General features: G+C 45.2%; 1 protein-coding gene across 1 annotated transcript; it reads right to left on the bottom strand.

Annotated features, from left to right (window-relative positions):
* Nucleotides 1–4,696: 4,696 nt before the first annotated feature.
* LOC142814589 (uncharacterized) lies at nucleotides 4,697–7,070 on the bottom strand. Its single transcript, XM_075893597.1, has 2 exons — nucleotides 6,620–7,070; nucleotides 4,697–6,525 (listed from the first exon to the last, which is right to left on the bottom strand). Exon 2 carries the CDS (start codon nucleotides 5,892–5,894, stop codon nucleotides 4,950–4,952), a length of 945 nt encoding a protein of 314 aa, XP_075749712.1. The 5' UTR covers nucleotides 5,895–6,525; nucleotides 6,620–7,070; the 3' UTR covers nucleotides 4,697–4,949.
* Between the last annotated feature and the right edge of the window lie 19,046 nt (nucleotides 7,071–26,116).

The following is a 26,116-nucleotide window of genomic DNA, read 5'->3' as shown; positions in this document are numbered from 1 at the left end:
CCACCGGCGTGTTGCATATGGGCTGCAAGGTGGTTTCAGAAAGATAAATGTAAAGATTTTGACATAAATATGTCTGGCTGCCTAGAATATATAGGACAGCGGAGTATGACAAAGAGGAATAAACTTTATTGTAAGAAACCAGCATGTTTAGGTGGCCGGGCCTAGAACTCCCACGAGGGGACGTTTGTGTTTTGTGCTCTAATCACTTCGATGGCACAGAGTAGAGAAAAAACTTTTTTTTTTGAAACTCAAGTTCAGGTCTGAAGATTTAGGAGGTTGAAATGGCTCAAGCCATGTTTTCAGAGAGACAAATATTTTGGGACCGAATGGGTTCCTTCCTCAGGAGGTTACTGAATTGGTTGTATACCAGGCAGGAGGAAGAGGAGGAAAGTTTAAGCGAAAAGACAGGAAAGTTAGCCATTTCTTAGACCGGCTGGTTACCTTGTGCTGGGGAAAGGGGGGAGGGGAATAAAAGATGATAAAAAGAAATGTTGCGAAGAGAGACAGAGAGAGAGAAATTACAAACTAATAGCGCCAGAGGAAAGGCAACATCACACAGTATAAGACACTAAAGTCTGTCTCTGAGGCCAGTTGTTCGCAAAAAGCGCAGCAAAACTTTCAAAGCCACGTTAAAGAACCCCAGGTGGTCGAAATTTCCGGAGCCCTCCACTACGGCGTCTCTCATAATCATATGGTGGTTTTGGGACGTTAAACCCCACATATCAATCAATCAAAAACTTTCAAAGCCCTTTGGGCTGAAGATGGGCTTGGCCAATGACCCACAATCCTTTGTTCCTAAAAAGGCCGGTCATCCAGTCTATCCAGAGCCGCAGTCAGTTCTTGTCTTGGCGCGTTGAAATGGGTGCACTCACATAGAAGGTGCACAATGGTTTTTTCGCAGCTGCTGTAAGTGCATGTAGAAGAGCTGGCTATTCCAATGAGATAAGAGTATGCGTTCATGAAGGCCACTCCAAGCCACAGGCGGCATAGAAGAGTCTCCTCAGCTCGAGATATCCCTGAGGGAAGACGAAGTTGCAGATCAGGATCCAAGTTATGCAGGCGCGTGTTTGTGTGAAGTCTGTTGAGTTTCACTGTACTAGTGTGAGATCACGTGCAAGCGAACGAAGCCTTGTAGTTGCGTCGGTTCTTGAGAACAAGATAGCTGTGTATTGGGTACCGTCGTGTGCAGATTTAGCGGCCTCATCTGCGCGTTCATTGCCGCGTATACCGTAATGACCTGGTATTCACTGATACACTATGCTGTGCTGTTTCTCGAAGGCTTGGTGATCAAAAACCTTATTTCAGGTACTAACTGTTCATTAGGTCCATGGCGAAAGGGTGACATAAGGCATTGAAGAGCGGCCTTCGAGTCCGAGAAGATAGACCAAGTTCTCGAAGGTTCTTCAACTATAAACTCCAGAGCTGCACGTATGGCAGCGAGTTATGCAGCTGTCGACGACATCAAATGCGATGTCATGAATTTAATTGTGATGTGCCTCGCGGGAATAACCACAGCCCCTGCAGAGCTTACTGAAGACACCGAGCCATCCGTGTAAATGTGAAATCGTCCGTTGTGCTTCTCTTGCAGGATGAGTAATGTGGCCTGTTTCAGGGCTATATGCGACGACTTTTTCTTATTTCGGATGCCAGGAATTATAAGAAGGGCTTTGAGTGGGTGTAGGCACCACAATTGAATTGAATTGAATTGAATTGTTTATTTTCAACATAATACATGTCGAGGGATGGTATGGCTAAAGGCAGAATTAACTGCCTGACAATGGCCCTACCACCCAAGCACTGTCCAACAGGGTTGTGGCTATCAGTAAGAAATTATACATTAGAAAGCGGAAGCTCAGCACGGAAAAAAGAAACATGACATAGCGCTACTTGCAAGGGACGACGACATACATATAGGAATAGTAGAATTGAGTTCTTTAATGTAACAGGTCTTAAGCCACATGTTGTTAGAGGTCTACTCATACTATGAAGGGCACGCAAGACAGCAAATATAATTTAACAACACGCTTAAACAGGGATTTTGATGAAACTTCATACACATTGCTAAGTAATTGTGGATGCTGGTTTAGGAAACTAGGGATCATGTATTTTAGCTGTTTAGTACCGTATTTTGTTCTGCAAAACGGAACTTCGAGGTGGCTGTGTCGCAAAATATATGGATTGCGGTTAGTCAAGTACATGTGTGTAAACATAGATTCATTTTGACGCATTTTTCTGTGTATGTATGTAGCAAGTTTGAGGGAGTATAGCTGATCCACTTTTAATATCTCATTTTTTAAAAAAAACGGTGCTGTATGGTCAAGATAAGCAAGGTTTTCTATGTGTCGAACAGCTTGTTTTTGGAGGAGTGTCAGCCTGATTAAGTTTGTTTTGCTTGTAGTACCCCAGACTAAGAGGCAGTAGTATAGTTGAGAATGTATGAGTGTATAGTACAGCTGACGTTTTAGCCAAGTCGGAACCAGATGCCGGATATTGTAAAACACTCGATTGGACCTGGAAATGCTAGTATGTAATTTGTTTACGTGATGAGTCCAGCTCAAATGTTCTTCGAACAATACTCCCAGAAACTTAAATACAGATACCCGTTCAATAGCGGAAGCATCAAAACGAAGAGAAATGTCAGTGACATCGGGTTTATTCTTAGGTTTAAAAACAATGAATTTCGTTTTAGTAACATTTAACTGGAGCTGGTTGAGGGACAACCAAGTCAGCAGCTGGTGCAACCAATTGTTTGTTACTATTGCCAAGTCAGCTAAATTATGACCAGAGAAAAATAAACTGGTATCATCGGCGTAGAGAACCATTTTAGGCGTAAGTGGTATATTCACAATGTCGTTGATATAAATTATAAAAAATAGAGGACCCAAGATGGACCCCTGAGGTACGCCGCACATTATTTGCTTCATCTCTGAGCTTATGTTATTAAGACTTACAAATTGAAATCTATCTGAAAAATAACTCTTTATCAGTTCTAAGGTAACGCCTCTAATTCCATATTCGGGAAGTTTTTGAAACAAAATGTGATGCTTTATAGAGTCGAAAGCTTTCCTGAAGTCAAGAAAAACTCCAACAGTAAATAACCTGTTTTCAAAATTTTCAATTATTTCTTCTTTAACACTCAGCAGTGCCTCCTCGGTTGATTTATTCTTACGAAAGCCGAATTGATTGTCAACAAGTGCCCGCTTTTCATCCAAGAATTGGGTTAACCTAAACTTTACAACTAATTCTAGTACTTTAGAAAAAAGAGGTAGCACAGATATGGGCCTGTAGTTATTCAGATCATTCAAGGATCCACCTTTATGCAAGACTACAACTTTGGCTATTTTCATACTAGCAGGAAAGATCCCGGTAGATAGCGCGCTATTACATATATGACAAAGCGGGGCACATAGTATATCAGCAACATGAATAATTGGTCTCGCTTTGATTTCATCATATCCGGCTGCGCTATCTGTTTTCAAAGATTTGATTAATTTACAAATTTCATCTGCAGTGCACGGAGACAGAAATATGGAGTTGGTACTGTGAGATGATATATATCCACATAGATCATTTGTAAGATTGTTAGTACCAGGATTATTTGCAATACCAGCATGCAAAAAGTGATCATTAAATTTGTTCACCAGTGGAGTACTGGTATATTCCACATCATCAAACATAAGTGTGCTAGGGATCATAATATTTGAGCTGCCTTTGAGTTTACGAATTGTAGCCCATATTTTTTTGGGGTCACCTGATATCGACGCAAACACATCTTGGTAATATTGAGTGCGAGCTTTCCGAAGATCCGAATTGAGCTTGTTCCTGAGCTTTTTATATTCCCGAAGAATTGTTTCGTCTTTTACACGAATGAAAGTGTCAAATAATCTGTCCCTCATTCTAATTCTATGGTATAACTCACGAGTAACCCATGGTTTTCTAGATTTTCGATTACCTTTAACTGAATGTAGTGGAAAAGCAGAGTCATACGAGTGCTTAACTTTCTGCAAAAATAAATTGTAGGATAAATTCGGATCTTTCTCGTTGTATACATCTGTCCAATCAATATTTTCGACCAATGACCTAAATGCATTCAGTGCCCCATTATTAAAATTTCTTCTAAAAAATGGAGCACTGCGTGCATGACAGTTTTTACTTTTGGGGCGCGGAACGAAAACAAAGATTGGCAGATGATCACTAATATCGAAAGTGAGAATTCCTGAAAATACATCAGCGCTATCATGATTTGTTATGCACAAGTCAATTAAGCTTTCTGTATCTGGTGTTATTCTAGTGGCCCGGTTTATAGTGTTAGAACAATGAAATGACTCTATGACATCTTTAAAACGTTGTGTTTGAGAATTGGATAATAATAAATTTATATTAAAATCACCAATCAGAACAACCGACAGACCTGTCATGGTAGCGTACTCAAGAATCTTGCAAACAGACAAACTAAATTCATGAAAATCACCAGAAGGGGGGCGATAGATAGCCGCAATCACGGTACTACAACATTTGACAGCAATTGACTCATAATCATCGTTAACAGCTGAAAATTCAGCGAGAACAAAGTAGTTCAGGTTATTTCTGATATAAAGTGAACAACCGCCTCCTCGACGACCTTTCCTGTAGACACTTTCACACTTGTATCCATCAAGAAAATTGACATCAGAAACCGACGAAAACCACGTCTCTGTAAATGCCAGAATGTCAAATTTATGGTCTAGTGCCTCCAGAGCTGTTTCTAATTCCATGACCTTACCACTCAAGCTTCTGCTATTTACATGAAAAATAGACAAATGATCACTCGGCTTTAAAGAATGACTCCGCAAGGTAGAATTGAAAATAGAGCTGTTATAATAGCTTATGCTAGATGATTCTTTCATCATAGAAAAAAAGAAAAAAAAGTACGCGAACACAGAAAGACACGTCACAAACTGATCAGTAGCTTATTGTATCTTATCTAAGTCGGTTTGACATTCAATGCGGATCGCTCGCTCGCACTGTGCCTTACGCACAAACATCTTTCCTTCTTTCTGCCAAACAAACTGATAGTGCTTTTCTTGCGCCCTAGCCCTCATTAGCCACAAAAGCTTCCTGTTTTCTGCCGTCAGATTATCCAAGAAATAGACATCCGATTTTGAAGACTTCAAATAGCCTTTCTTTGCCATCCATTCATTCCGTGTAGCGCACGATACAAAGCGAACGAGCACCGCTGGTTCTTTACCTGGCTTGGGCGGAAGCCTGTGCAAGCCGTCAATATTAGCTGGCGTGAGCTCGGCAAGGTTTAACTGTTTCGCCAGGTTATTCAGTTTACCGAGCAACTGTTCGCCTTGGCTATGGGGGATACCATGAATTTCCAAATTTTGACGGCGGCTATATTGCTCTAAGTAGTTGAGATGCTGTCGCAGCTTCTGAATTTCCAGAGGGTCATTGGCTGCTTCAGCCTTTTCAACTCTTTTCTTTAGAGTAGCTATTTCACATGATTGCTTCCTCATCTCGATGAGTACATCGTCATACTGCTCTGACAAGTGTTTAACAGATTGTTCCATATTTTGGACTGTGTCCTTCAGTTGCATTAGTTGATCTATTCTGCTTTTAATGGTGGGTATCTCCGACAACTTGCGATTTATTTCAGCCAGTATTTTTCCAGTGTCAGATGTCTGCTGCAGCTGCCACTTCCCGCTGCCGGCGTTCGCACGTGCAGCCAGAATAACACATGCTTGACATTTCCATGCTTTTTTTACTGCCTCGTCGCCTGTCTTAAAAGCAGACTTTGTTACTCCTGAGCATGGTCCAATGTGATAACCGTAGCTACATTCGGAGCACATTGGGCAACTACCGGGATCGGGAAGTGCCTCTTTGCACACTAAACACAAGGCAGAAGCTGCCATTCTCAGTACACACCCGAAATGTACAACACTTCAAATCACGCAGCTCCCACAAGCAAAGCAAAACGACGACAAAACGAAAAAGCGATTTTGTGGTGGTGGTAGGCGGCACAACAGAGAAGAAATGTTAAGGCTTTGTAACTAACCTGCAAGATAGAAGAAATCAGTCTCCCGAGCGTCCGCCCGCCACCACCACCGCTGAACAAATGCGATGGTATCTGATGCGCTTCGTTCTTTTACACAGTTCGATGACGTCACGAAGATTGCGAGGCCCACGTAGTGTCAGCACTGTCAAAGTTCCAGAGCTGTCAAATCCGAAGAACTCGGAAACCCTGAGTTGCCTCTCCTCAGAGATGAAAAACGATGTTTCCAGGTTGGCCTGTTCCTTTTGGGACAGCTCGGGGTCTGCACGAAGCGTGGGAGGTCCGTGTGGTTTCACAGTTCGATGACGTCACGAAGATTGCGAGGCCCACGTAGTGTCAGCACTGTCAAAGTTCCAGAGCTGTCAAATCCGAAGAACTCGGAAACCCTGAGTTGCCTCTCCTCAGAGATGAAAAACGATGTTTCCAGGTTGGCCTGTTCCTTTTGGGACAGCTCGGGGTCTGCACGAAGCGTGGGAGGTCCGTGTGGTTTCCTGCAAGATAGAAGAAATCAGTCTCCCGAGCGTCCGCCCGCCACCACCACCGCTGAACAAATGCGATGGTATCTGATGCGCTTCGTTCTTTTACACAGTTCGATGACGTCACGAAGATTGCGAGGCCCACGTAGTGTCAGCACTGTCAAAGTTCCAGAGCTGTCAAATCCGAAGAACTCGGAAACCCTGAGTTGCCTCTCCTCAGAGATGAAAAACGATGTTTCCAGGTTGGCCTGTTCCTTTTGGGACAGCTCGGGGTCTGCACGAAGCGTGGGAGGTCCGTGTGGTTTCACAGTTCGATGACGTCACGAAGATTGCGAGGCCCACGTAGTGTCAGCACTGTCAAAGTTCCAGAGCTGTCAAATCCGAAGAACTCGGAAACCCTGAGTTGCCTCTCCTCAGAGATGAAAAACGATGTTTCCAGGTTGGCCTGTTCCTTTTGGGACAGCTCGGGGTCTGCACGAAGCGTGGGAGGTCCGTGTGGTTTCCTGCAAGATAGAAGAAATCAGTCTCCCGAGCGTCCGCCCGCCACCACCACCGCTGAACAAATGGTATCAGCAACCGTGCTTTATGCGTTAAGTGCAATGGAAGCACTGCGCAATGCTGAGCTACAGTTGCGCTGAACGCTGAGTGGGGCCCAGAAGTTCGAAGTGAGGTGAGTTGACGTGATGGAAGCCGAGCGAGATGTCTTATGTGCATTCTCAAAGCATCTACGAGGATGTACGCGTTCAATAGATAATCAAGCGCAATGATGACTGTCGCTGCTGTAGACGTGCATTTCGGGAGACCAAGGCATATTCGCGATGCTTGGGCTGGGATCGACTGGACGACGCGTAAGTTTGTTCTTCGGATTCCTCAAAGCACGGGTAAGCTGTATCGCATATAACCGAGGAACAGAACAGTGTAGAGTTGAAGCATTGCTCGTACCGATGCACCCCACGTTTTTCCAGCAAAAAACCTCAGTACGTGGATGATCATGGTGAGTTTAGTTTTCATGTGGGCGATGTGAGGGCTCCAGGAGAGGTCGCGATCAACTATGACTCCGAGGAATCGGTGGGCCTTCACGTAGTTGATCGTGTGTCCGGTGATTTTAATAACATATGGACTCATCGCCTTATGCGTAAATGCTATAGGCGAGCAGTTCTTTGATGACAGCTGTAGTCTCCGTTCCTCCAGGTACTTTGTCGCTAGTGTAGCCGCTCTCTGAAGCCGGGCACGCAAATGAAGGCGTGTTACGCCTGACACAGAGATGCAGATGTCATCTGCATATATTGATAGATGGACTGTTTCTGGAAGCGCGTCAACCAGGCCAAGGAGCGCTAGATTGAAAAGTGTGGGGCTAAGAATACCACCTTGAGGTACACCACGACGGAAGCAATGATGCGTCGTTGTGCCATTTTCCGTCTGTACAAAGAAAATTCTGCCTTTCAAATAGCTGTCGATTAATTGGTAAACCCGACCCCGTAATTCAACATTTTTCATGACAACCAGAATAGCTTCATGTGATACGTTGTCGTATGGACCACTACGTCCAAGAACAACGCCGCAGATGAACGTTTCAGTCGTTTTTGATACTGCATATACGAGACCAGGTCAATAACGTTATGAATTGTGGACCGGCCACGCCGAAAGCCCGTCATAGCATTAGGGTATACCTAGTGGTGCTCCAGGTACTACTCTAGGCGAGCCAAAATCATCCTCTCCATCACTTGCCTTAAACAGCTGGTAAGTGCGATGGGGCGATAATAGGTCAAGACCAGAGGAGATTTACCTGGTTTAAGCACAGGGACGAGGCAGCTGGATTTCCATGAATGAGGGATAAACCCGCTGCTCCACAAGTCGTTGTACACGAATAGAAGGGGCCATAGAGCTACTTCACCGAGGTTGCAAAGAGCCATGTACGTGATCCTATTCAGACCAGGCAATTAAGATCGTTTGCATGCCGTCGAGGCCGCTTGGAGTTCCTCTGGAGAGAAAAAGGTGTTCATTCTTGAATGTGTGGAGACTGGAGCGTTTGCTAGGTGACGCGTGGTGCACGCGGACGCCTGACCGGCAACTTTCATGCAGAAATCTTCTGCTACTTCAATTACAGAACGTCAGCCATGCTTATCACAGATAGCCTCAGATGGCTGGCTTAAGCAAAGAAATCATGTTAAAATAAATAAGAAGATTCTCTTCCTACTCTCACGTTGTCAACTGCATCAGGGTGAAAGAATAAAGCCGACTTGCATTGAGTGCACATTGGGGCGAACTACCATTTTAACGAAACAGAGAAAAAGATGCAAATAATCTCCTTTTAAAGCCAACGTCCTGCTCGACGAAGCGTGAAATTAGGTAGTGGCATATTTCCAAGGTTTCTCTACAACGTACTACAGGCTTTTTGAAACAATAATAATATTTGTGACTTCTTTACTGTAACGTTATTCTGCCAAATGTAACTTTGCCTAATGAATTATGGCGGTATGTTTAGAGGAGTTTTTGCAACGTTTGTGCTCTATTCCGGAGGGCTGACATTTGATAAAAATTGAAGCCTCACGCATGATGAAAAAAGGCAAGTGACATGACAAGCAGTAAGAGTAAAATATTAGTTCAAATGAGCTAGAGATAGAAAATTGTTTCGAGATTTCACAGCCTTAGCAACTGAATGATTCGTGTACAGCTGATACAAAAGTGCTTCGTGGAATAATAAGTTGCTTGTTCTTCAAGGACGGAAGTTGCCCTAAAAAAAAAAACAATTCACGGCTTCCTGAAGAGCCCGAAATCACGTTCATAAAGCTGAAAGTTCCACAGGTGCAAACATTAATATGGGAGAAAAATGGCTTATAATCGTGAGAAACTTCATAGTGCTTCATGATGGCGTTGGCTTGAAGTGACAGCTTTCAATTAGCAGGATAATAAACCCGCAAGCAAAAACAGGACACTCCCTGTGTGGAATCATTGTCAATCATTTCATAATCCACATGTCTAGGCGGGCACAACCTATTTAAAATACTTCATTTTTTGAAAGAACCCGCAAGTGACGGCTGCGTGCGGAACAGAATCCCACGATTGTTCTACTGCCCCTGTTTTATGATAATATTAGTAGTCATCATATTGTAGCCATAGCTCGTTATATTTCACCGTTTTAATCTTTATTAAACTAGCTCGCATTGTTAAGCACCCAATAACAGTAACGGTGAATTATAGTGTTAACGTGATTTGTATTCATACTGAGCATATTACCATTATTAATATTCATGCATTGAATAAATATAGCTTTTGAAACAGTGCTAATGTGACTCGTTTGTAGTTAAATATGTGCCCCGCTTGCTATAATTTCTCGGGAGTCGGCAGTACTGGTAAAAATGATAATAATAAGTCAACCATTCACTTAACGTGCCCAGAAACAACAATAAAATATTTGTGTTGGCACACCCAATAATAAAAAAATTAAATTAAATAATACAATGCCGACAGTCTTCAAACAGTGAAATCAAATAAAAAATTGGGGACCTTTAAGCTTCGCCTTTAAGAGTATAAAGCAATAGCGAAATCTGGCCCCTAGTGCACCCTTCAACCGCTAAGTGCATACTTATTCATATGTTTTGTTCCATACACACGCACGCACGCAAACACGCACACAATGGATTGGACCAGAAAGCGCTATTATCACCAAATGGGCTCGTTTTCGTCGTGACATTTGTCGAACTCCGTGTGTTAAAGGGGCCCTGAAACACTCTTTCAAGTAACCATGGAATGAATAAAGAGGCCCTCAAACACTTTTTCAAGTAACCATGGAATGAATTCATCAGAACAGATTATTACCTGACGAACTCAACGCCGCAAAAATGTTAAGAATCCGTCCAGTACGAGTGGAGTTACAAAGCTTTGTCACATGCTGCACTTACAATGTCTCTTCTTTCTTCTCGACAAAAGCGCTGGAAGTTGAGCAGGGAGGGGTGGCAGGGCAAAGAAGCTACCATGCCTCGTGATTTTGAGCATTTTTGTTTCTCGAATGAGCGGCTTTTTCAGTGTGATCGCGCGCGCACGCGTGGAAAGTAGTGGCCTCCCGCGACTATCTCGTTAACTCTATATTTCGGTCACAGACGCACAGACGATTTTTCGCTCACAACCAACGGGGTCGACGCTGGCGGCGGGTTTTCTGCGAAGCGAGCTATCGCGATTAAAGAGTGAATACGCACACACAAAAAGAAGCGACCGGTAAATAGAATTAAGGAAAATACTAAAGAAGAACAATATAATGCCAGTGAAAATCAATGTAGAATACAGAAAACTATGCACAGGACTTCCTGAAAGACGTTAAAAGGAAAATATATACATTGTGAAAAACTATCTTAAGACAATGAAAAGATCAAATGAAAACAATGATGGTAGATTATGAAAAATATCAAGGCCACGAAAGTTAACATTATAGAGATGATGTATTCTGTGAATGTTCGAAGAAGTTGGCAGGAACATGAAACGGTTGATTCCCTCTGGTTAAATTACGTGAAAAAAAAATAAAACCGAGCAGTAAAGAGCAGGACATCATACCGTGAACTAGCTTGTAAATAAATAACAGGTCAGTTCAATTTTATCGGAGGCGAAGCGATGACAATGACAATAACCCAGCAGTGTTACAACGAGATCCGGAGTCATTTCTGGCGAAGCATTGGTTGTAATTGCTTGGGAATAATAATAAGGAGATGAACAAGGACGAGGCAAACTGGCATGCAAATATTTTGCTGTTTTTCTTCGAAAGGTAGCCTTATCGTGGAAAACCGAAATAAGCAGCTTTCATAGTTATCTACACAGAGCTTGCAGGCATTAAGCGAAACAAAATGTTACAACTGGTATTGAAAAAATAAAGAAGTGTGCTGTCTGAAGTGAAAATACCAACTGGTTATGAGTGCAATAAGTTCGATCAAAACAAACGCATTTCAAACGCAGGTTTTTGGACAAACCCATAAAGAATTTACACCCTTAGTACATCCTTATGGTGCGAAGGTACGTTGAAGAAACAAAATTGACTTTCAAGCGCAGCTTGGAAACTACAGATACCAAAATATTTGCTGCACACTTTACTGGCAGAAAAGGAACTGACGAAAAGCAGGTGAAATTAGATAGCAGGCCATTGCAAAGTCTAGAAGAGTCCTTGAAATACCTTATTATTCAAGGGGGCTTAAAAAGTTTTAATTGTTTGTTTTTGTTGCGCATCTACGCGGATGTGTTCGTAGTGTTGTCTTAAAGCCTTTCGCGCTAGAGTGAATCCCGTGAAAATTGCCGCCATAAGAGCTGAGGGCTGCGATGTGTGCCAACAAAACGGCGTTGTGAGACGCTATAAGCATTGTGAAAGCCATAAGCGCTGAGAGCTGTGATGTGCGCCAACATACAAAACTAAAGTGTGAGACGCGACTCACATCGAACCGCGATGCAGCTCGCCGGCATACCGTTTTTTTTTCTCGTTGCTTGACTGAGAACACCACATGCACCATTGAAAACCCAGCAGAAACTACAGTAGGCAGAGTGTCTTTTGCCTACCAAAGCCCCGCCGCAATGGTCTCGTTGCTAAGGTACTCGGCTGCTGACCCGCATGTCGCGGAATCCAATCTCGGCTGCGGCGGCTGCATTTGCAATGGAGGCGAAAATGTTGTAGGCCCGTGTACTCAGATTTAGGTGCACGTTAAAGAGCTCCAGGTGGTTCAAATTTCCGGAGTCCTCCACTACGGCGTCTCTCATAATCATGTCGTGGTTTTGGGACGTTAAACCACACAAATCAATCAATCATCAAAATCAATTTTGCCTACCAAGACAGCACCACCACATTTTCGTGACGTAAGTCTAGTGGAATTATCCTATACGCCACGCTACTTAAAAGTTGAAATGCAACATGAACGCGGTTATGTTACAGAGGCACAAATCACATCAGCATTGCCAGAGTTCCCTGCTATACGGGACGAGTTCGCAGTTATACCGAAGGTGGATGATTGCTTGTCACATGAAAGATTGCTTATATATACGGACTCCACGCAGGCAGTTCGAGAGCTGCGCAAAGTAACCAGCTCTCTCGATATATCTTCTGATATACGCTGAGCGATTCCTTCGTGCACCTGTCCTGTTCCCGTATTGTGAACCCGCTGGTCTGCGCCAGCTGCACTAGATACAAATGCCTCTTGCCATCTAGAAGAAGTTCAGCACCCGTTGCATTTCCTTTGTTTGTGCCCTGAGGACAGTTTCCTTGTACATAAGAAAACACTCCGGTGATCCACGCATACACTCATTCCTCCACTCGGATCGGACTTTGCCGGTGGCTTAACTTGCAGAGAGGAGAGAGAGAGAGAAAGAGAGTACAACTTTATTGTCGCCAGACTTAAGGAGGTAGGTGATCCGCCAGGCTGAACTTGGTGGCCACCTCATCTGCCGTTTGTGTGGCCTGGAGCTGAATGGCCAGGCTGGTTGAGGTCAGAACTGCCTCCCACCCCTTCGGCGAGAGAGTGGCTAAGAGACCGAGAAGGGCGGGTCTTCCATGCAAGCCCAGAGAATGTGATTAAATGTGGCTATTGAGCCACAGTGCGATCAATGCGGATAAATCGTGTCGGGTTATATACGTGCATAAATGTCTGGGCACGGGAATGGATGTGTTTGCAAGCAGTGCCAGATGACCTCCTGGCGCTTACTTAGCTTATGGTGCGAGGGTGGTTTCGAATGCCTCGAAAGACGGTTAGTCTGTGTGATGTAATGGTAGGATGTCAAGGCTTCACTAGGGTTTCTCGAATCAGAGGCGGGTACCACCGCTCGGCTGACGCATACTCAGGCATTTAGGTTAGGCCGCCTCGTTCCCTGGGTTGGCCGCGTGAGCCGGCATCCGTACCAGCTCAATGGATCAAGTGCGTCTTCCTCAGCATCTGTAAGGCGCCTGGGCAAGAGTAAACGCAGTGTTGCGGGGAGCACAATGCCACGTACGAAGTTGGATATAGCAGCCTTTGAGCCGTTGAGTATATTGGTGAATCCAGCTGCTGCTGCTAGCACTATGACCACTTCATCGGCTTCTGTCGTGTTAAACACACGGACTATAGCAGCTGTTTTACTTTGAGGTGAATTGGTGTTGTTGCCAGGGAGAGTAATCACGCTTATTGCTTATGCTTTTGTAAACTTTCGGTATTGTGCGGCATCAACGTACGCAACGGTTTGGTTGGATGCGCAGGTTTTCTGCAAGGATTCGGCCCCCACTTTCCTTCTACCGTCGTGATGGTTCGCCGACGTGTTCTTTGGCAGTGGTTTTATGAGGAATTTCTGATGTTGAGGGGGATGACAGCAGGATCGTTACCCGCAGGAGATACCACGTGGCCAGTTTTAGCAAGTATTCAACGCCCCATCCTGCTTCCCGGCAACCGGTGATCTTGCGCCGCAAGATACACTTCAAAAAGTTATTCGAAGGTGTTATGCAGCCCAAGACTGAGGAGGTGCTTTGTCTAGGTGTTCTTGCGGGAGCCCGATGCTACCTTATATGTTCTGCGTATGAGCCGGTTTAGTTGGGCTCGCTCAGATTGAAGGAGGTGGAAATAAAGAAGGGCATACGTGAAGCGTGACAAAACGAAGGCTTGAATTATCTGTAGCAGTTACTTCTCCTTCATGTCTCGATAGCGTGCTTTCACTTGTGATATAAGATGGGCCGTTTGGTTCAGCGTTATGGTGAGACGGTCTAGCGTATTGTTGTTATGGTGGTTTGTTTGCACAATCAGTCCGAGTACTGGCATGTGGGCAACCTGCGGTATCGGCGTGTCATTGACATACATATTAATATTAGGAAGTGAAGTCTTAAGTTTGCGGTGGTCTGGAGGTAAGCTTTGATTTGCTCTGTGACTTTCCAAACCCGCATCTGACACGTTCTGAATGCCTACACCGGTTGCCCTTTGAAGAGTCGCCTCAATTTGATCATTGGATCCCTCCGTCGTCTAGAGCATGTTGTCATCTGCGTAGAGGGTGTATCGCAGGCTGGGTATCATGTCAAGTTTGGGAGGTAGTGACCTCATAGTGAGGCTGAAAAAAAAAGGGGATAAACCGGCTCCTTGCGGAGTGCCGTGATCACCGAGAGTGATGAGCTTAGAACGGAGGTCATCTACTGATAGTTCAACCGCTCGTTCAGATAAGAAAGCACGGATGTAGGTAAATATGCGTTCCCCGAGTCGCAGTTCAGATAGGCTGGCTAAAATGGTACTATGCTTCACGTTATCAAATGCTTTGTGAAGGTCCAGACCAAGCAAACCATTGGTTTTAGTGCGACTCCCAGGTCGTAGTAGATCGTGGTGCAACTGGATGCGCGCATCTTGAGTGAATAGATGGGCTCTGAAGCTCAGCATTGCTGGGGGGAAGTAGGTGATTCGCTTCCGCGAAATCTCTCAAGCGACAGAGGACAACATGCTCCATTAGTTTGCCTAGGCAGGAGGTCAACGAGATAGGGAGAAAATTCTCCAGGTGGATTTTCTTGCCCGGTTTGTGACCCTTCCATGTTTACATTCTGGTGGCAAATGGCCAGACCTCCAGCACTCATTCATTTATTCATTTGGATCGAGGTTGTGCAGCGTCTTATTTGTCACCCCGTCAGAACCGGGTGCCGATGTTGTACGCAGTTTATGTAGCGCTACGTAAACCACACTTTCCAAAATGTAGGCGTCCAACTGTTAGTTGGTGGTTCCAGTGTATTTGGACAACTGCTCTGTGCTTCTATGTTCTTGAGATGTGTTGGTGTAGTGGGTGATGAGCTAATCCAGCAGCTCTTCGTTGTTGCCCGGGTATTGATGGACAAATTGCGCAAGCTGCTTGCGTACCGCGGACTTGGAGCTACTAGGGTCCAGCAGGTGTCGCAGAAGATGCCATGTTTTCTTGCAGCCCATCTGATCATTGAGGTTGCTGCAAAGGTGGCCCGACTGTTGGCGTGTTCGCACAGTGGTGTGGGCTTCTAATTCACGTTCGAGCCTCGAGATGCGGCGCCGGAGCCTAGTATTGTGACGTTGGCGCAGCCGCCTACACATGAAACTTTGATGCGTTTCCCACACATGTACAAGGCGTGAATCTGTTGATGAATGTTCTGCACTTACGTCTGCTTGGTATGTCGTAGCCTCCACATCTCGACTCAAAGAATGTATCCATTTGTTCAAGTCTGATAGAGAATCGGGTGCTGTTTCTTTGCGCAGTTGGCGGATATTATCCTAATCTGTAATGTGAGCTGTGGCTGGCTCGTTTTTTTTTTGCATTGCTGGTGGTCATCTCGATGATTACTGCTATAATGAAATGGTCACTTCCTACTGTGTGACCAGTGTTTTGCGATCGGGCACCCTTTGTGTTTTTGCATAGGGAGAGATCTGGTGTAGTATCCCTACATACGCTGTTTCCGACGCACGTCGCTTGCTCCGGGTCATTGAGGATACTGAAACCTAGGTTGTGTATAGAAGGGGTCGTGTACCCGAAATCCAACCCCTGGGGTTGGATTGCGGGTATCCCCATTCGGGATGTTTGGCATTAAAATTGCCTTGTACGAGCTGCTTTGCATCCTTCGACAGATCCATTGCTTTCCAAAAGATGTAGGAGGGATCCGAAGCTTTATCTCTTGAACGGCTGTATATATTTAAGCTTGAGAGTGGCTTGGCTTCTATTTTTTTGGTACAATTTCCACCAGTGTGGGATGAATACTCGTACCCTCAATTTCATGTTGAATGGCTGTGCGATTCTTGTGTATTAAGATGGCAATGTGACACTGTGCGCTTGTGGACATAGCAAATTTTTGACTATATAATGCGTATCCGGGCAGTTGAGTGGCATTGTTTGTTTCTTGAAAAACTATGATGTCCGGCGAACATTACCCGTTTGGTGCATGGTTTGAAATGTGCTGAATATGTTGCAGCAGATGGCCATTCTGATTACACTGCCATGACTACGTAGTTATTGGCGTGGTGGCCAGTGTTTGCCGGCTATTGGATGGTGTGCGGTGGATGGCCAACTGCACACTGAAGTCTGTCGGTGCAGCTTCGGTCGCGCTCTTTAGCACGGCGAACGAAGTAGTTGTTTTCCAGGATGGGTTTGTGGATCGCATTAAAGCGTGTTTCTAGTTCAGCTTTTAAATCGGATTTCAGAGTAGAGATGGCTGCCATGACTGCCATTGTTACTGTTGTAGTGATGTCCTCATCTGCGTTGAGTGAAGCTGTGGGTGTAGCTGCCTTGCGTTTTGGCGTTTTGAGGTTTAGGAACTGGCGCTAACGCCGTGTTGTTCGGTGTGAGGGGGTGCGGATGTGCTTCTTGGAATTCGGATGATGTGGGTGTAGTTTCTTTGTCGACAACGAGTGCTCTATCAATTTGGGCTTCTAGAAACTAGATGTGGCAATTTATTTAGTTATATTGGACTACTGGGCCGAAATTTGAGCCTTAAAGGCAGAATTACCTTTTGCGAACTCCCTCACCTGTGGATCGGGAAATAGTAGTGATGCCGGGGGGCACCGCTTTCAGGCTACCGACGTGAATGCTTCTCCAGGACCTCGACAGGATGAACGACACACCGATGGGCTGCGCCTGGCTGATTTGGACGTTTATTGAGATGGGGGGCCTGCTGTCTCGTGGTTGTGCTTAGCGCGACTTCGGGCGCCGGGTGTGTGAGTGGGACCTGCTGTCGCGTTGTTTAGCTGAATGAGACCCTGATCGCCAGGTGTGGGATGGGGACCTGCTCTCTCGGCGCTGCTGCTGGATCTTGCTGTTTCCGAATGGAAAGATGCAGAATGGCGTCGAGGGGATGGTGACCGGCTGCTGGAGAGGTCACTGTGGGATGGGTTGCGATGGTGTTCCACGTAGGTTCTTGCACTTCTTGCTTCAATTGCAGGGCGGGTGGTGCCTTCTTGATAAAGATACACTTGCGGTTTGAGCTACCGGTGTTGTGTGCATAATTGCAGACGATGCAGCATGGCGTGCATGTGGGTGTTTTGCCCTTTCCTGGGGGAGGGTGTTTCTTTCTGCAATGGTGGCACCACTGCTTACGTGGCATCGGGCAAGCACCCATGCGGTGACCGACCTTGCGGTAGTTAAAACACGATTCCACCCTGTTGTAGAACGGGTGGAGCCTGATGTCGGTTCCTTGGTAGAATATCCACTTGCGAAGGTTTTGCATCATTAGCGCAACCTTAACGTTCCTAGTTTGGCCCACGCATCTTTCACTCACGATAGAAGTGTTGGGGTCGCTGACTTGTAGGTCTCCCAGTATCTCTTCGTCTGCGAAGTCATCGCATGCATGGAACATAATGCCTCGTACTGCGTCGTCTGAAGGGGGGCGTAGTCATTGAGCTCGATAGTAGCAGTGCCAATGGTAATCAAGTTCACTCGAAGGTTGGCTTCGGCGCATTGTGAGTCCATGACACCAAAGGTAAATATATTATTGGTGGGGTGCGTCCGAAGATGATCCCGACTTGCCGGTGGCTGATCTAGCAGTGAAGCTGCCTGGAGCTGGGCGTCGTGCAATTGCCATGGTGGCACTTTTGTCAAGTCGATGGGCGTTCTTGGTCGTCCTACTGACACTGACACGTGTCAAATAAGAATATTACTGGCCAAGAATTGCAACAGAGGTGTAACATTACGTCCGAACATGCATTGACTGTCAGTGGCGCAAGGTACCACCTTTCAAACCGGTTGGGCTATTACATCTTGTGTCAGTGCTAGAAACTCCGTTTTCTCAAATCGAAATGGGTCTGCTGGGCCCATTTCCAACTTCGTAAAGCGGCAACAAACGGGTTATAGTGGCGGCGGACTACCTTACCCAATACGTGGAGACAAAGGCAATTGCGAGTGGCACTGCAGCTAAAACAGCCCAGTTCTCCATTGAAAATATTGTCCTGAGACATCGTGCTCTAGCTATCATCATAACAGACAAAGTTACTGTGTTTACAGCCGAGTTTTTGCGCACTGTACTTACGCTCAGTGGCACAGCACATAGGAAGACGACCGCTTACCACCCGCAAACGGATGGGCTTACAGAACGACTTAAGACAATCGCTGATATGCTTTGCATGTACGTCGACGTAGAACACATCAATTGGGACTAAATTTTGCTGTACATTACATTCTTGTATGATACAGCGTGCCAGGACACAACGAAAATGACGCCGTTCGCACTAATTCATGGCAGAGAAGAAAGTGCCATGCTTGACGCCGCCTCATGATTGCAATTATTTAGAGATAGACGCATCAGACTTCACTGAGCGCGCTGAGGAAGCAAAGCAGCTTGCCCGCGTCAAAATAATCAACCAGCAGCAACTTGACGCTTAAGGGTACAACCTTCGCCATCGATTCGTCGTTCTCTGTAAGACGACGAGGCCTCTCGAACAAACTCCTACGCTGATACTTTGAACCCTACAAGGTTTTGCACCATCTTAGTGACGTGACGCACGAAGTCGTGCCAGACGCTAAGACAGTGCACGTAGTCCGCATGAAACTTTACCACTCTGAGCGATGTAAACACCCGCTAGCCGCACCTCTACCTAGTGAGCATCGAGATGACGCTCACTCTGGCGGGACGGTAATGTCCCGTGCATAGCTGCGTCTATCAGCGAGATGGTGATGGCAACCAAGATCGCGTATTTGCTCGAGAGGCGCAGCGCGGGCGAGTGCTGAAGACGACAATCTTAGCCGACAATCTGAACCTCGACGAATTTGAGCGTATCTATCTATCTATCTATCTATCTATCTATCTATCTATCTATCTATCTATCTAGCCGCTTACGTTTGGGCGCTCTCGTGGTCACCTCCTTAATGTGACGTGAACCAAAATTAGCATAGGAAGGTAAGATGGTTTAGCGAATATGATGTCCTGGTCAAGACATGAATAATATCAGAATCCCGTCACGTACGTCGTCAAACACTTCCCACCAGACAGTGGCACATACCCAGGGACGGGTATGTGCCGCTGGTATGCGCCACAGGTAATTGACACTTGGTATCTACCCAGGAACGATGAGAACACCCACGGGATATTTTTACACGTGAGCGTCAGGAAATCCGCGGCATCGGTAGCGTCGACCCGACAAATGCAAAGAATAATAGTCAGGGTCTCAGCTGGAATCGAACCCAAGCATTCTGCGTGGCATTAAAGCATTTTACCACAGAGCTATTGCAGGTCCTGGAACTACTTTTCAAATAGACACCAATGTTCGTGAAACGTCAATAGTGATTGCAGGGCTGCCCACTCAATTTTATAAACATTACATATGTACTCATTTGATGCAGCCGTCCTGTTAGGTTAACGTCAGTTGTGGTTATTTGCCATATGCGCTGAAATTGACTTATGTAGCAGTGTTCAGGGCCACCATCTTCGCGAGCATCAGTGCTTCATATCAGCTTCTGGTGTTTCTAATACGAATTTTCCAGTTGGAATCGTTGCGCAAGTGCTAACAACTGGTTATGTAACCATCTGTAACTCTTCAACTTATGTATGTGCGTGCAACATCGAACCCATATCTAGTCATCTGATGACGTGTCACTCAATAAAAAAAAGGCAGCACGGTTACCTTTCTTCCGCATGCTTGGCGTATACCGTTGATTCAAAGGTGCGTGGGATCTGCCGAATTTTTTCTACCTTTATTTGTTTGGTGTTAGTAGAAAGTAACTTAAAGGATGTGAAGGAATATCACCCAATTATATCCTTAGTTAGTGATATTTGAATTTCCCGAATGATAAAAAATATTTCAAGTAGCTTTCGGTAATTAGACCTGACCAGTAAGTGAGGCTTTTGATAAGTGTTTCTAGCTCTAACGCTTATCTCATTCAGGTCGCAGTGTTCCCCTTAGATTACTTTTCTGAATGGCCCAAGTATTCTATTAGCGGGACGGCTCAGTTCTCTCCCATAGTTGAGTACGAAGTACTCGAAATCGTTAAACATTTTTTCTAAACACTTCAACGTTTTTTCAACAACGTTTTATCAACCACTTTTTTTAAGCCATTTATATTCGTTCACAATTTTCCACGTACGTGAGGCCCACAAGACGGCTTTAAATCCTCCCATAGTAGAGTACCTAGTACTCTAAACCTTACCCACTTTTTCTGAACGCAATTCTGTGCTGGGATGGCTTTGAACTCTCCCACAGTAGAGTACCAGGCACTCTAAATTGTTACCCACTATTTAGGGGCGAAGCTCCCTAAAGCGGCACCCGTTCGTCCCTCGTAGTAGTCCGTAACATGCCTTACGCTTTCACCTGCGAGGTGGTGCGGGTGGGATATTTCTCATATTTCGCAGCGTGCGTGTTACCTAAGAGCCGAATTCTCCTGTCTCGCATTCCCCATTAGCAGCCATTGACATGTACACTGAGCACTATCTGACAAGAAAGGGTTGCTACGTTATACTCGCTAAGTGTAACCTCCTTAGTTTTAGAAAGGCTTAGCGAGCGTTGAGCCGCAGTGCCATGAATACAGTGAACTAGTATATACCATGAACTCGAGGAGGTTAAAGGTGGCAAGTTGATACGAAGCGCAAGCCGCATAAAAGTGTGCGTGTGTCACCTCTCGTTTAGTTCTTGGAATGTCTGCTGAATTGCGGTGCTTCTATATGCGGAATATATGATGAAAAAATGCGAGATGGTGGTACTTGGAGTGTTGAATAGACGGACGAACGGACACACAGGCAGATGCATGGATGGACGCATGAACGGACACAGGGGCGGATGCATGGACGAACGCAGTGATGGACGTACGGATGGGCGTGCAGACGTACGGACGAACGCACGCACGGATGAGCGAATGGACGCATGGACGCTCACACAGACGGACGCATGGACGGACGGAAGCAAGAACGAATGAACGGGCGGATGCTCCACCCCCCTCTCCATCGTTCACCCCGTGGATATGCTGGCATTTTTTTTTTCTAAGCAGAGGCTGGTTTGTGAGGGCCAGGAATAAATATCGAGCTATGTGAAGTCCATGGGACGGCTTTTTGCGCTCCCTGGGTAGAGTACGATGTACTCTAAAAATCGTTGACCTCTTTTAAATGCGAAGCATTTCTTAGCTAACTTCGGCGAATCTGAGCGTATCTATCTATCTATCTATCTATCTATCTATCTATCTATCTATCTATCTATCTATCTATCTATCTATCTATCTATCTATCTATCTATCTATCTATCTATCTATCTATCTATCTATCTATCTATCTATCTATCTATCTATCTATCTATCTATCTATCTATCTATCTATCTATCTATCTATCTATCTATCTATCTATCTATCTATCTATCTATCTATCTATCTATCTATCTATCTATCTATCTATCTATCGAGACGCATAAAACTTTTAGCTCTCCCGGCCGTTTCGATGCTGGTATCGATACGAAACTTGGTATGGCATAACATAACTGCATAAAGAACATATTTGACTGATCATAACATGACAATCATGACTTGTATGTCATGAATGCTATAACTTACATAGGCAGCTCTTGCGGTGGTTCCATTCACATGGCATGTTGCAAAACTGGTATTGTATGACATCATTACATCATTACAAAATCACGACATCATTACAAAATCATGACATGCGTGTCATGTACCAACATGATTAAATGCCACGCTCTAGATGCGCTCGCGGCCGTTTCGCTTGCTTCACATGTACCAAACTCGGTATTACGCACCGCGAACGGACGACATAGGTAAATGACACATCTAAACATGATATTCACGACATTCGTGTCATGTAACAACATGACTACATGCCACACTCTTGATGCACTCGCGGCCGTTTCGCTAGCATCACATATGCCATATGCCAAACTTGGTATTACGTGACGTCAATGGATAACGAAGGTATGTGACTGGTGCAAACATGATAATCATTAGATGCGTGTCATGTGAGAACATGACAACATGCCACAGTCACGGGGCCAATACGTTTCGACGTGTTGCCCCGCCGCGGTGGTCTAGTGGCTATGGTACTCGGCTGCTGACACTCAGGTCGCGGGTTCAATTCCCGGCTGCGGCGGCTGCATCTCCGGTGGAGGCGGAAATGTTGGAGGCCCGTGTACTCAGATTTGGGTGCACGTTAAAGAACCCCAGATGGTCAAAATTTCCGGAGCCCTCCACTACGGCGTCTCTCATAATCAAATGGTGGTTTTGGGACGTTAAACCCCAGAAATCAATCAATCAACGTTTCGACGTGTCGTAGTGCGCATGGTCGCCAGCGTTCATTACGTTGTGTCACGCTGGCGTTGCCACGCCAGGCTTGCTCGGACGCATGCGCGCTTCGGCGTATCCGGCGTCTCTCCGTCATGAAAAGATGGTGACGCAGTGTTGTCTGGGTAACGCATCGGCGCGAAATGCAGCGTGTCGCATTTGGCGCTGGTTGCCGTCGGGCCCCGCCGATGGACCCTGGTCGCGCCAGTCGTGCCTGGCGTCAGACTGTAGTGTGCTGCGTTTTGATAACGTGGCGTTGCTGTGCCTAGATTGAGCATGCGTCGACGCTACATTGGAGTATATTGGGCCCTTCATGATGCGCTTGCGGCCGTCTTGCTAGCTCCACATTTACGAAATTTAGTGTTACGTGACATCCATGCATGGCAATATATATGACTGCCGCAAACATGATAATCCTGACACGCGTGTCATGTAAAAACATGTCCACACACCACGATCATAGCATTTTCGCGGTCATTTTGCTAGTTCCCTCATATACTAAATTTGGTATCACGTGACGTGAATAGTTGACGAAGGTAAACGACACATCGAAAAATTATAATCAAGACATGAAAATCATGTACAGTAATATTTACCTCCACCTCGTAATGTTGTGCGGGTTTTAAAGTGACATATCTACGTTTCTCGATCATGCTTCGCATATCATCGATTCCCACTGTACGTGGGATCTGCCAATTTGTTTTCAACGCGAATATAAATGTCCCTCGTTTATTTCCTACGTGGAGCTATTTGAGAAACAACGCAGCTCAGACCGGTAAGATGTTCGTATTTCTTTTATTTGTTGTGACTTCCCGTTTATGAACGCGTGAGAAAGTCCCGCCTTTTTACGGCAACCTCAAACGCTAAGCGGTGTCGGAGTCTTCATGTAACGCTGATGGTGCGCCTCCATCACTTTCCACATCATTAAGAGACGTGCATACAAACGGACTACTACGTGTATTGCTACATGTGCAGACGCTCCACCTCCGTAGCTTTTCCTTTAGTGCCAAGAGAAGTTGTCCCCGAGTACATACCAAAATTGGTGTGGTATAACACGACTGTGTTACAAGCATAAATGACGAGTCTTAACATATGGATTATGATATGTATGTCATGAATGTCATGATTTACGTTTCCAATGTTGCTGTTCTCTCGGTGGCTTGTCCGCATGACATATTGCAAAACTGGTATGATATGACATCACTGCGTGGCGAACATAAGTGACAGGCCCTAACGTGTAAATTATGATATACATGTCATGTAAGTGATGACTACATGCCATGCTCAGAGTGCGCGCGCGGCCGTTTCGCTAGCTTGACATATGCCAAAGTTGGTATTACGTGAGGGGAATGTATGACGCACGTAAATTACACGTCCAAAGATGATATTCATAATATGAGTGTCATGTACAGCATGACTACATGCTACTCTCATAAAGCGCTCGCAGCACTTTCGTTAGCTTCACGTACCAAACTTGATTTTAATTGACCTGATTAGAAGACGAAGGCAAATGACACGTTCAAACATGATAGTCATGGCACGCGTATTATCTAAAACATGACTGCATGCTACGCTCATAGCGCGCTCGCGGCCGTTTCGCTAGCGTTGCATATACCGAATTTGGTATTACGTGACGTGAATGGACGATGAACCTATATGCTATAGGCACAAACATGTTAATCATGACATTAAAGTCATGTACGGCATAATTTACACGCTTACCACTGCTGTTGCTGGTATTGCAAACGTTAGTGGTGTTGTTGGTACGTGACTTCAAACAACATACTTCTATTTTTTGTCAATACGTGAGTGCACATAACACTTTTATTGTGTTTACTGCGTACTACGGCCGTCTGCCTGTTAACATTCTGTTGATTTTCAAATGACATATCAACCCTCCTCATTCGTGCGCCGAATGCCACTGTACGTCGGATCTGGCAATTTTTCTCACTAGTTTAAAAATTACTTTATTCAATTTCCTAAGTTACTGCCGTAATTAGCGTTTGTACGAACCTGAAGGTACATTCCACCACAGGAAAGGAAACAGCACAGGTAGCAGGCAGCTAGCTTAATTCTGCATTTTTAAAATAAATCTTGGACGCATTCAAACAGCCTGTAGAGTGTGCGCATGTATACGCGTATATATAAGTGTCAAGGGTTGTTTCGTTTGAGACAGAAAGGTTTTAATTCAGCACAGAGTTCTTCTGCGCCCTTGCTTTCAGCGTAGCTTAACGTGATTAAGGCGGCATTTCTGACTGCCATACTTATAGGGGTAAAAGGTTATACGTGGTGTATAGAGGATGCGTAATGTTCGCCCTTTGAAGCGGGAAAATATTTTGTTGATGTCAAGCACACAAGCCCCACGAGTGGCTCAGTCTCGCTTCAGGCTGGTAGTGAGCGTATAACACGGTTGAGGAATCGCCGGCTGAGAGCACTCACCAGTCATGTGTGTGGTCATTAGCGAGAATTCGGCAGCGGTGGCGGCGGCAGTGTCACCTGGTGTGAGTTATGGCGCATAACGCCATTTGCTCGCTGCATATGCATGCAGTTGCAAGCAGCTTGTTTGGGGGGTAGGCTTCTAGCTAGCCGTGGTAAGAACGCACAATACTGTCGGAGACTCGGGTTGCGCCACGCACTCTAGAAATCATTGCGCCGTGAATAACACGCAGACAGGTGAGAGGGTCTGATGATAAAGAGATGTGCTTAAAGTATGTAGAATGTGCAGCAGTTGGGCAACAGAAAGAGGGCGTTTAAGCCTGAGCTGCGCGCCATAAAAACCAAGACAAAATATTTAAAAAAAAACGTAAATGGGGAGAAAGACAGAATTCTAGATAAGTGTGATGACAATCTAGGATAGCGAGTCGTATAAAAATAAGCAAACAAAGTAGCCATGAGAACTATCTCAATAGTGTATTTTAAGGTTGACGGCGTGTTTTCATTTCCACGTATGTGCTTGTTGCTAGGCTTCGTTATTTCAAATAGGCGCATTGTAACTCAAGGCCCATTTATTGGGGACGTCCTTACGTGGTTCCACTTTTGGTAACCTAAAACGTCGGTTACAGATTTCGATGGGTGGCATGATCACGCCAGTTTTATATTTATCATTATTGTAAATATTATGGCAGCAGAGGCTGATGTCAGCATCGCACTGTGAAGTTATCCTATCATGGCTTCAGGCCATCTACTAAAAGCCGATTCGACAATCATTGATGTGGTTTATTATGGAGACGTGGCCCACATACGCTTGTCGCCTAATTTTGACACAGGGTCGTCTTATATGTACAGTACAACGTAACGCTGGCGCCTTACAGCCGCCAAAGCAAAATGAACAGAAATTAACTAAGCACTGACGACGAAACAGCAACTTTTACGGAGGTTTATGGGTCACAAAAATCCACCGGTATTTAAGAAAATGGTACT

The sequence above is a fragment of the Rhipicephalus microplus genome, chromosome 4, assembly GCF_043290135.1.
Source record: "Rhipicephalus microplus isolate Deutch F79 chromosome 4, USDA_Rmic, whole genome shotgun sequence".
Lineage (NCBI taxonomy): Eukaryota > Metazoa > Arthropoda > Arachnida > Ixodida > Ixodidae > Rhipicephalus > Rhipicephalus microplus.
This window is presented reverse-complemented; position numbering and strand designations above follow the sequence as displayed.

Bases quoted from the DNA above. Each gene is read 5' to 3' on its own strand.
- LOC142814589 (XM_075893597.1), bottom strand. From the start codon at position 5,894: ATGGCAGCTTCTGCCTTGTGTTTAGTGTGCAAAGAGGCACTTCCCGAT.